This window comes from Coregonus lavaretus (assembly GCF_964263955.1).
Source record: "Coregonus lavaretus genome assembly, contig: HAP1_SCAFFOLD_312, whole genome shotgun sequence".
NCBI classification, from domain to species: domain Eukaryota; kingdom Metazoa; phylum Chordata; class Actinopteri; order Salmoniformes; family Salmonidae; genus Coregonus; species Coregonus lavaretus.
Genome location: NW_028160464.1, coordinates 497,513 through 510,130, shown reverse-complemented (window position 1 = coordinate 510,130; position 12,618 = coordinate 497,513). Strand labels below are relative to the sequence as shown.

The following is a 12,618-nucleotide window of genomic DNA, read 5'->3' as shown; positions in this document are numbered from 1 at the left end:
ATTAAATAGTATTTTACAACTTGTTGTTTTAGTTACCTGATAATTAATGTGTTTGGATAAAACTGCATTCAAGTGAACTTCATTGATCTGCCAATGAAAAATAAAGTTTGTACATGAATTTGTACTGGTCACCCTTTCCTTCTCTTTTGTATTCAGTTCTTATTAGATCTGACAGTATGAATGGTTCTTATGGTTGTATTCAGTTCTTCTATATTAGATCTGACAGTATGAATGGTTCTTATGGTTGTATTCAGTTCTTCCATATTAGATCTGACAGTATGAATGGTTCTTATGGTTGTATTCAGTTCTTCCATATTAGATCTGACAGTATGAATGGCTCTCATGGGCTGAGTGCCTGGAGTTTTCTCAAGTTTTTCTTGGGGACCTTCAATGCTGCAGAAATGTTTAAGTACCCTTCCCCAGATCTGTGCCTCGACACAATCCTGTTTCGGAGCTCCACTGACAATTCCTTCACCTCATGGCTTGGTTTTTGCTCTGACATGCACTGTCAACTGTATGACCTTATATAGACAGGTGTGTGCCTTTCCAAATAATTTCCAATCAATTGAATTTACTACCACAGGTGGACTCTAATCAAGTTGTAGAACCATCTCAATGATGATCAATGGAAACAGGATGCACCTGAGTTCAATTCCCAGTCTCATAGCAAAGGGTCTGAATACTTATGTATATAAGGTAATTTCAGTTTGTACTTTTGTTGTTTTCGCTTTGTCATTATGGGGTATTGTGTGTAAATTGATGAGGGAATAAAAATGCATTTAGTCCATTTTAGAATAAGGCTGTAACGTAACAAAATGTGGAAAAAGTCAAGGGGTCCTGTATATGCTTCAAACTACAGATTTAACTGAAATGGTAAACATAATGACATGAAAAGAAAGGAGAAAATAAATGTACATTATCTCTGTAGTTTTACATTATCTCTGTAGTTTTACATTATCTCTGTATTACTATTACCCACATTTAAAACACCTGGCTAGAGTAGCGAGGACAGAACATGTGGCTTTGCAACACACAGGTGTTTCATCTCCACACTGGGATCATTCTAACATTGCGACGCCCCACAGGCCTCATGGCGCTCAGGTAGAAGGGTACCAGGAATAAAAAACACAACACTAATGAAAGAGCACACAGGGCCACAGCACTTCAGGAGCACACAGTCACCAACAATATCCCCTGGCATCAATATTTTCAACTGGGTCAGCTCTCTATTTCAGCCCCACCTAATTCCATTTATTAAGTAACCATAACAACGTAACCATAACAACGTAACATATCATTCTGTTTTGACAGTCCCGGATGTACATTTACTATGTTATGTTTAATCTATGAGACGAGGCTGCTCCTTGACCTACATTATGCACAAGCAGGTCCGGGTCAAGAGGTGTGTTTTGCCTTCAGCATCTGCATGTGGCAAAAGCTTTCCCACCTCACAGCATGAATCTAAAATGTTAGTAACGTTGGCTGTGAGTGATGGTAAAAAAAATTGGACTCTAAGGCAATTACTTGAATAATTCAATGGATGTTTTTAAATACTTACCTGAGCTCAGGGTGGGTGAAACGGTGCGAATGAAGCCACTACCAGGGGACCGGACGGGCCTCTGGAGACTCGGATCCTGTGTACAGAAAGTGGCACCACGCTCCTACTTGGTCGAAGTGAATGGATCACTGTACCGTCGTAACAGGGTTGACCTTCGGATTGCTGAGCCAGCATCTACTCAGAACTCTGATGGTCATAGGGGTCGCATGACAAAAGACGGAACCCCAGCAAGTCACATGGGGCCTGAGGCACTGGGCGAAGAGCCAGGGGATCACCGGTCGGCCACTCCCTCGCCCATCAATACTCCCCTTAGACAGTCAGGTGACACGCCTGTGCGGGAGCCCGCAGTCCACGCAGACAAGCCCCCTGTCTTTTCACGCTGCGGGGGTCTGTCCCAGCCACCAAAAATACTTAATATGTAGGTTTCTCATTAGGGATTGTTGACAGACAGTGATAAAAGTGAAGAAAGTATCAAAATGTGTTAAGTGGTTAACTGAATTTTTTTTTATACAAAATAATAAACAATTATACTAAACAGTTGATGTTGGAAATTACTACTAGGTTTGTTTTGTTAGTGAATTGACAGTTCCTGTCCTATTTTATAAAAGGGAAGATGTTATGGGTGGAAGATGGCACAATGATGCCATCTGTTGGTAAATGTTAATTACTGCAACTCCAGTGTTTTACCGGTGTACTTGAGATACCCGGATGTTTTGCAATATACTGAACAAGACTGGTTACTCGCATCAATGCCTCTGTCTCGTCATTTAACATTCAAACAGTAGGTGGCGGCAATAGTCCAACTCGGCCATAAAACCTTGAAGAAGAAGAAGAAGCAGTAGAACTGTGCTGTGAAGACGATAGCTTTTGTGTCCGTTTCAAATGTATTATTGCAGGTACGTAATAGCGCGTTTAAACTTTCTAATATCGAAAGAACATGTCATAACATGCTAGTTAACAAATCCGTCAAGGTATTATCACGCTTGGTGAAGGTTTTATGTGTTATGTTTGTGTCAAACCGAGTAAAGAACGTGATAAGTCACATCGCTGGAGACTGGGTTTGTATGAGTGAATTAATCTACATTATTTCGTCAAGATAATTTCATAAAGAATCCATTTATTTGAGATTTCTGAATTCGTTTTACATGTTATTGTTGTTTTTGGATACATTGTTTTTAACGGTAAAATGGCGGCGCCTCTCGGTCAGCGTCAACGGACCTCAGCGCGGGTGCATCAGATAGACAATTTCACGGTTGCACTACTGTTTTCAAGCTGAATGTAATGATTATCAGTTTTCTACATGTGTAGTAATATTCAGACACATTCAGTTGCTTACCACCGTCAGCAAACGTAATAATAATATAATAATATGTCCAAAGCAACTTACAGTTATGCGTGCATACATTTTTATGAATGGGTGGTCGTGGGGATCGAACCCACTACACTGGCGTTAAAAGCACCATGCTCTACCAATTGAGCTACAGAGGACCACATTAATGATGGTGTTGAAGTCGTGGGTGAACAGGAAGTATAGGAGCACACGCCCCTGAGAGGCCCCGTGTTAAAGGTCAGCGTGGAGGATGTGTTGTTGCCTACCCTCACCACCTGGGGGCGGCTCGTCAGGAAGTCCAGGAGCCAGTTGCAGAGGGAGGTGTTCAGTCCCAGGGTCCTTAACTTAGTGATGAGCTTGGAGGGCACTATGGTGTTGAACGCTGAGCTGTAGTCAATGAACAACATTCTTACGTAGGTGTGCCTTTTGTCCAGATAGTGCAATAGAGATAACATCATCTGTGCGTCTTTTTGGGCAGTTGACTAATTGGATTGGGTGGTCCTCCCATGTTTTTAAAATTGTATAAACTGCCTTAATTTTGCTGGACCCCAGGAAGAGTAGCTGCTTGCAGCAGCTAATGGGGATCCATAATAAATACAAATACAAAATGCACCCTTTCCCAGTCATGTGAAATCCATAGATTAGGGCCTAATGAATTCATTTCAATTGACTGATTTCCTTATATGAACAGTAACTCAGTAAAAACGTTGAAATTGTTGCATGTTGCGTTTTATATTTTTGTTCAGTATACTTAGTTTCTATTTGATTACTTGATAGTTTTTTATTCCTTAAGGTCCTCTGCTCAGGCAGTAGCTGTCAGCCAGCCAGACCATCTATCATCATCTGCTTCCCATACTGTACTGTCTTTAAACATCCTAAACACAGGCGCAATGGATTATGGTCAGTACAGTATGGCCTTAAATTAACCTATTTAGCTAGACTGCCTAAGAGCTGTCCGTCAATCATTTGACTAGTTCTTCAAAGACAGATAAGGCATTCCTTCACGAACTGTCTCCCCCTCTCGTGATTGTGTTTACATTCCTCTCTCATGCTGTCTGTGTGTATCTAATCTAACGTAGCAGACGTAAAAGTACCCTTCTAGAGATCTGTATCTTTCCGAGTCGGGGGGGGGAAACGGGCGCAATGGATTATGGTCGTTGTAGTGAATTACCACGTTTCTGCACTGAACTAGGTTGAATATTTGCTTACTGAAAACTACAACTCACTTTAGCCCAGCGTACCACATACTGTAGTTCCTGACTTGATTTCTCTCGTTAATGATTTGATTTCTCTCTAGAAAGACGGAGTGTTGGGCTCACACAAAAAAAACTACTAAATGGAATTCTATTAATTGAACCGACGTCAGTTGTTTAATAACACAAAAAATATATAGAAACACTAAAATAATACAATGAAGACAAGGTTATTCAGGAAAATAGAACACAGTGCTGCCTAGAACAAACTGCAACCTTGTACTAAATGGTTTTTGATTAATTTATGCATTTATGTGAATTTAAGTGCACACACTTTATGTGAATAAATGAATGTTTTGTTGTCAATGATTAGTTACCTGATATATGGAAATTAGATTAACAATAAAAATTGAATATATTTTTTGAGAATACAGAAAGTGCCAGAACTGTCAAGACAATAACTTTAGTGTCTGTTTCTCTTTATTACTACAGGACGACTAGGATTAAGTCTGAGGCCGGTAACATCAACAGTGAGGACAAACCCAGCCTGCCTCTCTCCTTCCACACTGAGTCCAAACCTACAGTCACTGGGTCCTGATTGTGACAGTGGAGCCCAGTTTGCACTGCAGGATCCAGAGATGGCATCAGTGAAGCTGGAAGAATGCAGTCAAACACTGGAGCTGAATGTCATCAACATTAAAGATGAAGAAGATGAGGAGAAGATTGGGGAATCTGTTTCTCAGAGTAAGAGCAGGTTCTATCTAAGTTTGTTGTTCTATGAACTGAGCCTGTGTAGTTACTAACCCTTGTGATAGTGAGTAGAGGATGATATGGCTCATCATATTCATGACTTTTTCCCCTTTTTAGTTTTTGACTCCTACCCAGTTTTAGAATAGTTTTATTCCCCTTTTGTAATTGTACAGCCTACTTATATGAATTCATATGTCTTATGGTACAGCCAGAAGAGGACTTGCCACCCCTCAGAGCCTGGTTCCTCTTTAGGTTTGTTTCCGAGGTTGCTACCTTTCTAGGGAGTTTTTCGTGGCCACTGTGCTTCTACATCTGCATTGCTTGCTCTTTTGGGGTTTTAGGCTGGGTTTCTGTAAAGCACTTTGTGACAACTGCTGATGTAAAAATGGGCTTCGTAAAATACATTTGATTGACATGTATATCGCACCAACTGACTGGTTCTTCTGATGTTGTTCACACAGGAGACCACGTTGAGACATTCTCTACATCCAGAGAGCAACAGCAGGAAGATCACAGAGCTAAGAGGTCTCACCACTGCCCACATTGTGAGGAGATTTTCCCATTTCTATCAAAGCTAAAAAGACACCTAAAAATACACACAGGAGAGAAGCTTTACTACTGCTCTGACTGTGGGAAGAGTTTCTCCCGATTGGATACCTTAAAAACACATGAGCGCATACATACAGGAGAGAAGCCTTACTCCTGCTCTGACTGTGGGGATAGTTTCTCTCAAAAGAGCAGCTTAAAAGCACACCAACAAATACATACAGGAGAGAAGCCTTACTCCTGCTCTGATTGTGGGAAGAATTTCTCCCGATCGGATACCTTAAAATCACATGAACGTATGCATACAGGAGAGAAGCCTTACTACTGCTCTGACTGTGGAAAAAGTTTCTCCCGATCTGATAACTTAAAATCACATGAACGTATACATACAGGAGAGAAGCCATACTCCTGCTCTGACTGTGTAAAATGCTTCAAAACATCAACCCAGCTAAAAGTACATCAGAGAACACACACAGGAGAGAAGCATTACAACTGTTCTGACTGTGGAAAATGTTTTAAAACATCAACTGAGCTAAAAGTACATCAGAGAGCACACACAGGAGAGAAGCCTTACGTCTGCTCTGACTGTGTAAAATGCTTCACAACATCAACTCAGCTAAAAGTACATCAGAGAGCACACACTGGAGAGAAGCCTTACTTCTGCTCTGACTGTGGAAAATGTTTTAAAACATCAACTGACCTAAAGCTTCATCAGAGAACACACACAGGAGAGAAGCCTTACTTCTGCTCTGACTGTGGGAGGAGTTTCTCCCGATTGGATAGCTTAAAAACACATGAACGTATACATACAGGAGAAAACCCTTACTCCTGCTCTGACTGTGTAAAATGCTTCAAAACATCAACTGAGCTAAAAGTACATCAGAGAGCACACACAGGAGAGAAGCCTTACGTCTGCTCTGACTGTGTAAAATGCTTCACAACATCAACTCAGCTAAAAGTACATCAGAGAGCACACACTGGAGAGAAGCCTTACTTCTGCTCTGACTGTGGAAAATGTTTTAAAACATCAACTGACCTAAAGCTTCATCAGAGAACACACACAGGAGAGAAGCCTTACGTCTGCTCTGACTGTGTAAAATGCTTCAAAACATCAACTGAGCTAAAAGTACATCAGAGAGCACACACAGGAGAGAAGCCGTACTCCTGCTCTGACTGTGTAAAATGCTTCAAAACATCAACTGAGCTAAAAGTTCATCAGAGAGCACACACAGGAGAGAAGCCGTACTCCTGCTCTGACTGTGTAAAATGCTTCAAAACATCAACTGAGCTAAAAGTACATCAGAGAGCACACACAGGAGAGAAGCCTTACGTCTGCTCTGACTGTGTAAAATGCTTCACAACATCAACTCAGCTAAAAGTACATCAGAGAGCACACACTGGAGAGAAGCCTTACTTCTGCTCTGACTGTGGAAAATGTTTTAAAACATCAACTGACCTAAAGCTTCATCAGAGAACACACACAGGAGAGAAGCCTTACGTCTGCTCTGACTGTGTAAAATGCTTCAAAACATCAACTGAGCTAAAAGTACATCAGAGAGCACACACAGGAGAGAAGCCTTACGTCTGCTCTGACTGTGTAAAATGCTTCAAAACATCAACTGAGCTAAAAGTTCATCAGAGAGCACACACAGGAGAGAAGCCGTACTCCTGCTCTGACTGTGGGAGGAGTTTCTCTCAGCAGAGCAACTTAAAAACACACCAACGTCTACATCAAGGAGAAAAGCCACATCAGTTCTCTCTGACCTGCTAAGATTAGTCACTCCATCACTTAATTCTCATTTCATAAAAGCAGTTGTAACGTTGAATTGGATGAAATAGAACACTCTATTGCAATCCTATTGTTTGTCACATTTTGAAAACAAACACTATAGTCTGCCAGTTGATTGGGCGGTACCGCTTCCCTCTCAGCCTCGTCTGACTCTGTCTGTGGGGAGAGTTCTAAGTGGGCAGCTTAAAAACACACCAACGTATACACGCAGGAGAGAAGCCGTACTCCTGCTCGGTGGATGGGTGGGCGTGTTAACGCAAACGTCTAGCCAAAGGTTGCGTGTTTGAATCTCATCACGGAGGACTTTAGCATTTTAGCTAATTAGCAGCTTTGCAACTACTTACTACTTTTTAGCTATTACTTAGCATGTTAGCTTAGCATGCAACTACTTAGCATGTTAGCTAACCCTTCCCCTATCCCCATTTAACCCTACCTTAAACTCCTAACCTAGCTAACGTTAGCAACAACACATTGGAATCCATAACATATCATACATATTACAAGTTCATAACATATTGTATGAATAGCAATGCGTAACAGAACATACACATTTTAATTCGTAACATACGATACGTCCTACAAGTCGTATTATACTGAACAAAAATAGAAACGCAACATGCAACAATTTCCAAGATTTTGCTGAGTTACAGTTCATATAAGGAAATGTGTTAATCGAAATAAATGAATTAGGCCCTAATCTATGGATTTCACATGACTGGGCAGGGGCACACCCAATGGGGAGCCTGGCCCAGCCAATCGGAATGAGTTAATCCCCACAAAAGGTCTTTATTACAGACAGAAATACTACTCAGCACCCCGCCCCCCTTCCCCTCAGACGATCCTGCAGGTGAAGAAACCGGATGTGGAGGTCCTGGGCTGGCGTGGTTACATGTGGTCTGCGGATGTGAGGCCGGTTGGACGTACTGCCAAATTCTCTAAAACGACATTGGAGGTGGCTTATGGTAGAGAAATAAACATTGAATTTTCTGGCAACAGCTCTGGTGGCTATTCCTGCAGTCATCATGACAATTGCACGCACCCTCAAAACTTGAGACATCTGTGACATTGTGTTGTGTGGCATTTTTTTGTCCCCAGCACAAGGTGCATCTGTGTAATGATCATGCTGTTTAATCAGCTTCTTGATATACCACACCTGTCAGGTGGATGGATTATCTTGGCAAAGGAGAAATGCTCACTAACAGGGATGGAAACAAACTTGTGCACAAAATTTGAGAGAAATATGCTTTTTGTGCGTATGGAACATTTCTGGAATTTTTATTTCATTGATTCATGTATTTGGATAACTGTAATGAACTTAATTGATCTGCTAATAAAAAATAAATGTTCTACATGAATTTGTGCTGGTCAACCTTTGTTTTTTCGTTTTCTATACAGTAAATATGCTTTTGTTTGATTCATGGAATTCAAAATGTATATGTCTATTTATCTACTAAAAACGTCACTACACCTCTGTTATGTGAATTATTAAAAAAACTATTTTAGTGTCTCTGTGCGTCTCCCAAAAGGTTGTAAGTCTTTTGGGATTTAAGTAACGGCCAGAGTCCCGGTCTGCATAGTCAGAGATATTTATTCATTGAGAATTCTGCCATCACAATTTCAGAGTCCATCTTTTATACTCATACGTCATACAAAAATAAATCCCTCCCCTCTGTAGGCGGGCTGTAGTTTTCCACTCTAAAACTGCTCTACTGACCTTCAGTTCACACACACACACATATACACACATGCATACACACATACATACACACACACACACACACATATCCTACTCCCTGCATTACTCAGTTATTGCCGTTCTCACAATATTCTGCACCATGTTTTCATAACAGTTTCTCCCCTCCCTAAATTGGGAGGCCTCTTTATCTTAGTTTCTCAGTTGTCTGGCCTAACTCTTACTCACATTGCTAAATAGTGGCTCAATGCCATTGCCTTTACTGGTCCTACACTCACACATTTCTAACACATTATACACAGTTTCAGGGTGTAATAATTAGTCATTAATAATTAATCTATCAATTCCACCCTTTGACTAAATATTACACACATACAAAATATATGTTGTTATAGAAATGAATCACACTCATTTAAGTATATAAGTTGGTTTGCATATAAAAACATTACAGGTTCATCAGGGTTACCCCATGATTAAAAGCATAACGTTACTTTTTAGCAATGGTAACTAGTACATCATACTTAAAATGAGACTTTATTACACAAAAGATCATTACAATAACTTTTAAACTAGAGATTTATAGTTCTAGGAAAACATCCAGTCTCAAATGATCTGGATCGTCGTTGTCCTCCACCAAGCCTGGTTTCATTCCTTAGGTCGGAGTCCGGGATTGGGCCGTATCTCACCATCTGTTGGGAAACCACCTTCTCCATCTCCTTTTCTCACCAACCCTCAGACACAGGAAATAAGACAACATCCACAAAGAACAAGTATACCCATAGAAGCTATAACTTCACCCAGAATAGTAACAACAATAGTTTTCCATTTACCAAAGATGTTATCAAACCAACCGTTTATGGAGCTATCAATACCAGAGTTCTCAGCCAGTTCGTTCGCCAGCGTGGTGAGTCCCTCAAGCGCTTTGGTCACGGACCCGTCCGGTGCTGTGTTGTTGGAGATGAAAGTACAGCACATATATCCAAACAGAACACAAACCCCGTCCCGCTCAGCCAAAAGCATGTCTAAAGCTATTCTATTCTGCCATGTCATTAAGCTAGTTGCCGCTGTCTGCTCAGCTAATCCCTTTATTGCATCACGAGTGTGGTTTATAAATCTCTGCTGGTTATAGTAAATATAATTTATCCAACCTACGCTTTTATTAATTGTTGACCACCAGAAAATACTTGATTCAAACCCAGCTGCGATTTGATTCCTAGCTTTGAATTCTTCTGGAACCCCTCGAGGTACTCCTATCCCATCAATATATATCCTTTCATCAAAGGATCCCGGGAGGAGGTCCCACTTTCTACGTGACAGCTCACCAGTCTCTGACACGTTTGATTGTTTGCGTATGTAGGTGAGTTCACAATCTGTTATCACCACACAACCATCAGATGTCAGCACAGGCCTGGTTTTGGTTCCTAAAATCCTCTGGTTGCAACAAAGAGGAGAGATTAGTCATGGTCTCTTTAGTTGTGACATTCTCTGTGTGGGAGCAGGAGTTAAGATGCCCAACCCTGTATCCTATCTTACTAGTCCTAGAAAAACAATAAGAATCCCCTGAGACTTCAAACGGAGGCAACCTAGGTCAGGGTGGCTTTCTTATCGGGGGATACAGATAGTGCAAGTTACTACAAGACTCCTTCCCCACAGCCCCGGTCTGACTACCTCCCTCAGAGAGGTTTACAATACAGGGTGCCCCAGTTGAAGAGGATATCTCACTTGTTCAGGTCTGTAACCTGTTTTAGCGTAATTCAGACTTTCAGACAGTACCTACCCTTATATGGGTCGCACTGCCATTTCTGGTAATTCCCTACTTTCACAATACTACACCTGTCCTTCAACTGTGTATGGAGATTGACATATCCCCCCCGCTTGGTATGAGCAACTAAATAGTCCCAGGATATACATGGTGACATACATATGGTGATGTCCTTCCCTACAGTCCCTAGTACTTCCCCTTTCCCTACGTCTAGCTGTCTCCTATGCCTTCATAGACTGTGTTACGGTATTATTTTATCAACTTGTTGTTAGGTTAACTACTACTTCTGGCGGATCAGGAGGGTTTGAGTGTGTTAGGAATATGGCCCCCACAATCAGACAGCTACCTACCGTCAGGAGACCTGTGAATCCCCACCCTCGCCCTGAGAACATGTCAGACGCCAGAGGCCAACCCATTGCTTTACCTTCTATCGAACTCACACAGGGATGATCAGACAGGGTATGGGAATCTTCGTTAAGGAGCCAACCTCCGAGCCCTATTGGTGATCGGTTCTTTCTCCTAACTCTGTGTTTGTTCGTCAGGTGTAACTGGGTTTACCTTTTTGCAGTGAGTGACATGCACCAAGGTGGATCTTTCGGCGATTCTGACAGTGAAGGCCGTCACCAACAGGACCTGATATAGACCTTCCCAACGGGGCTGCTTCCAGTTTTTCTTCTTTAGGGACTGGATCCACACCCAGTCTCCTGGTTAGATAGAGTGGGTCACCTTCTCCTTTAGTTCACCGGTGGGGCACAAAACCTCTGACATACAGGTGTGGTTAATAAACTACCTTCTCACGTGTTCTGCTAGGGTGCTCTCTAGTTCTATGTCTGCCTGTCTGGTCCTGCCAACTGTGGCATTCTGTAAGGTCTTCCAAACACTTTCTCAAAGGGGGATAACCCATCTTTATCTGGGGTTACTCTAAATGTCTTCCCTTCACTCCGTGATAACTCTATAAAATCAATTTCCAATTGCTGGAAAGGGTACTTAGCCGGAGGATACTCACCCTGAGGTGCCCTTTGTCTGCCCTGGTGATTATTTTGAGCACAGATAACACATCTTTAACAAAGGTTTTTTTGTTATTATTATTATTTTTAAATAATTAGTAATCCCATGTGCAACAAAGTGTTGTCTAATCTGTTCTACCATCCAACCCTCCTTTTGACACATGTCACTGCCCATGTGTCAATATTATCACCTACCTAACAATCACTTAGGTAATATTGGTAATTTATCATCCAATTGCCATTCCTTATTTTTATTTACTGGTAAAATAAACTATCTTAAAGTCCTCCTCTCATGCCTTTAGAATTTACCAGTGTGGATGATTAATTAACACCAGAAAGTTAAAACAGAGTTCAGAGGCAATTGAAATTCCATCCCATAGTATACCAAACATTACCATTATTCTAAATATTTAATAAATGTTACTTATCCCAAGTGTTCATTAATCCTCATGACATTCATTCTCATAAGAAATCATATATACCCCAAACTCAGCCAAAACCTAAAAAACTCCATAAAATTCACTGTGTGCTCCTCTAAGACCTATCACCCTTGACCTCTTAACTGGTGCCCTTTCCTTGCACAGTAACTACACGGTTCCTCACATTCTCTAGCAAAATGTCCCGTTTTGTCACAATTGTAACACTTCCACTCACTCCTGTCTCCACTATTACCATTTCCTTCTTGTCTGTCTTTGCTACCGTAACCTCTCTTCTCTCCTAGGTATTGACTAATAGTCTCACTGTCTCTAATTCAACACAAAACCCCATCATCCAATGTACTCCCAGCAGAACTGAAAAAAACAAAACAGACTGTGATTTCCAGGACACTGCACCTTTGTTTCTGGCCTCACTATCTCCCCGAGAATTGGCCCTCCCTCAAGGTCCCTCCCAATCTGCTCTTGGTAAACTGCAAACCTTTTATTGCTTCTGGTTTCATAGGGTATTGCTTCTGATATGGCCTATGATTAGATTTGGGTATCACCTGTACTG

General features: G+C 41.4%; 1 protein-coding gene across 1 annotated transcript; it reads left to right on the top strand.

The window, feature by feature from the left end:
- Nucleotides 1–4,576: 4,576 nt before the first annotated feature.
- On the top strand, nucleotides 4,577–10,365 carry LOC311121772 (uncharacterized protein; the record flags this gene model as incomplete). Its single annotated transcript, XM_084196225.1, has 3 exons — nucleotides 4,577–4,825; nucleotides 5,293–6,619; nucleotides 10,359–10,365. The coding sequence occupies exons 1-3, from the start codon at nucleotides 4,720–4,722 to the stop codon at nucleotides 10,363–10,365; spliced, it is 1,440 nt and encodes a 479-aa protein (XP_084052351.1). The 5' UTR covers nucleotides 4,577–4,719.
- Between the last annotated feature and the right edge of the window lie 2,253 nt (nucleotides 10,366–12,618).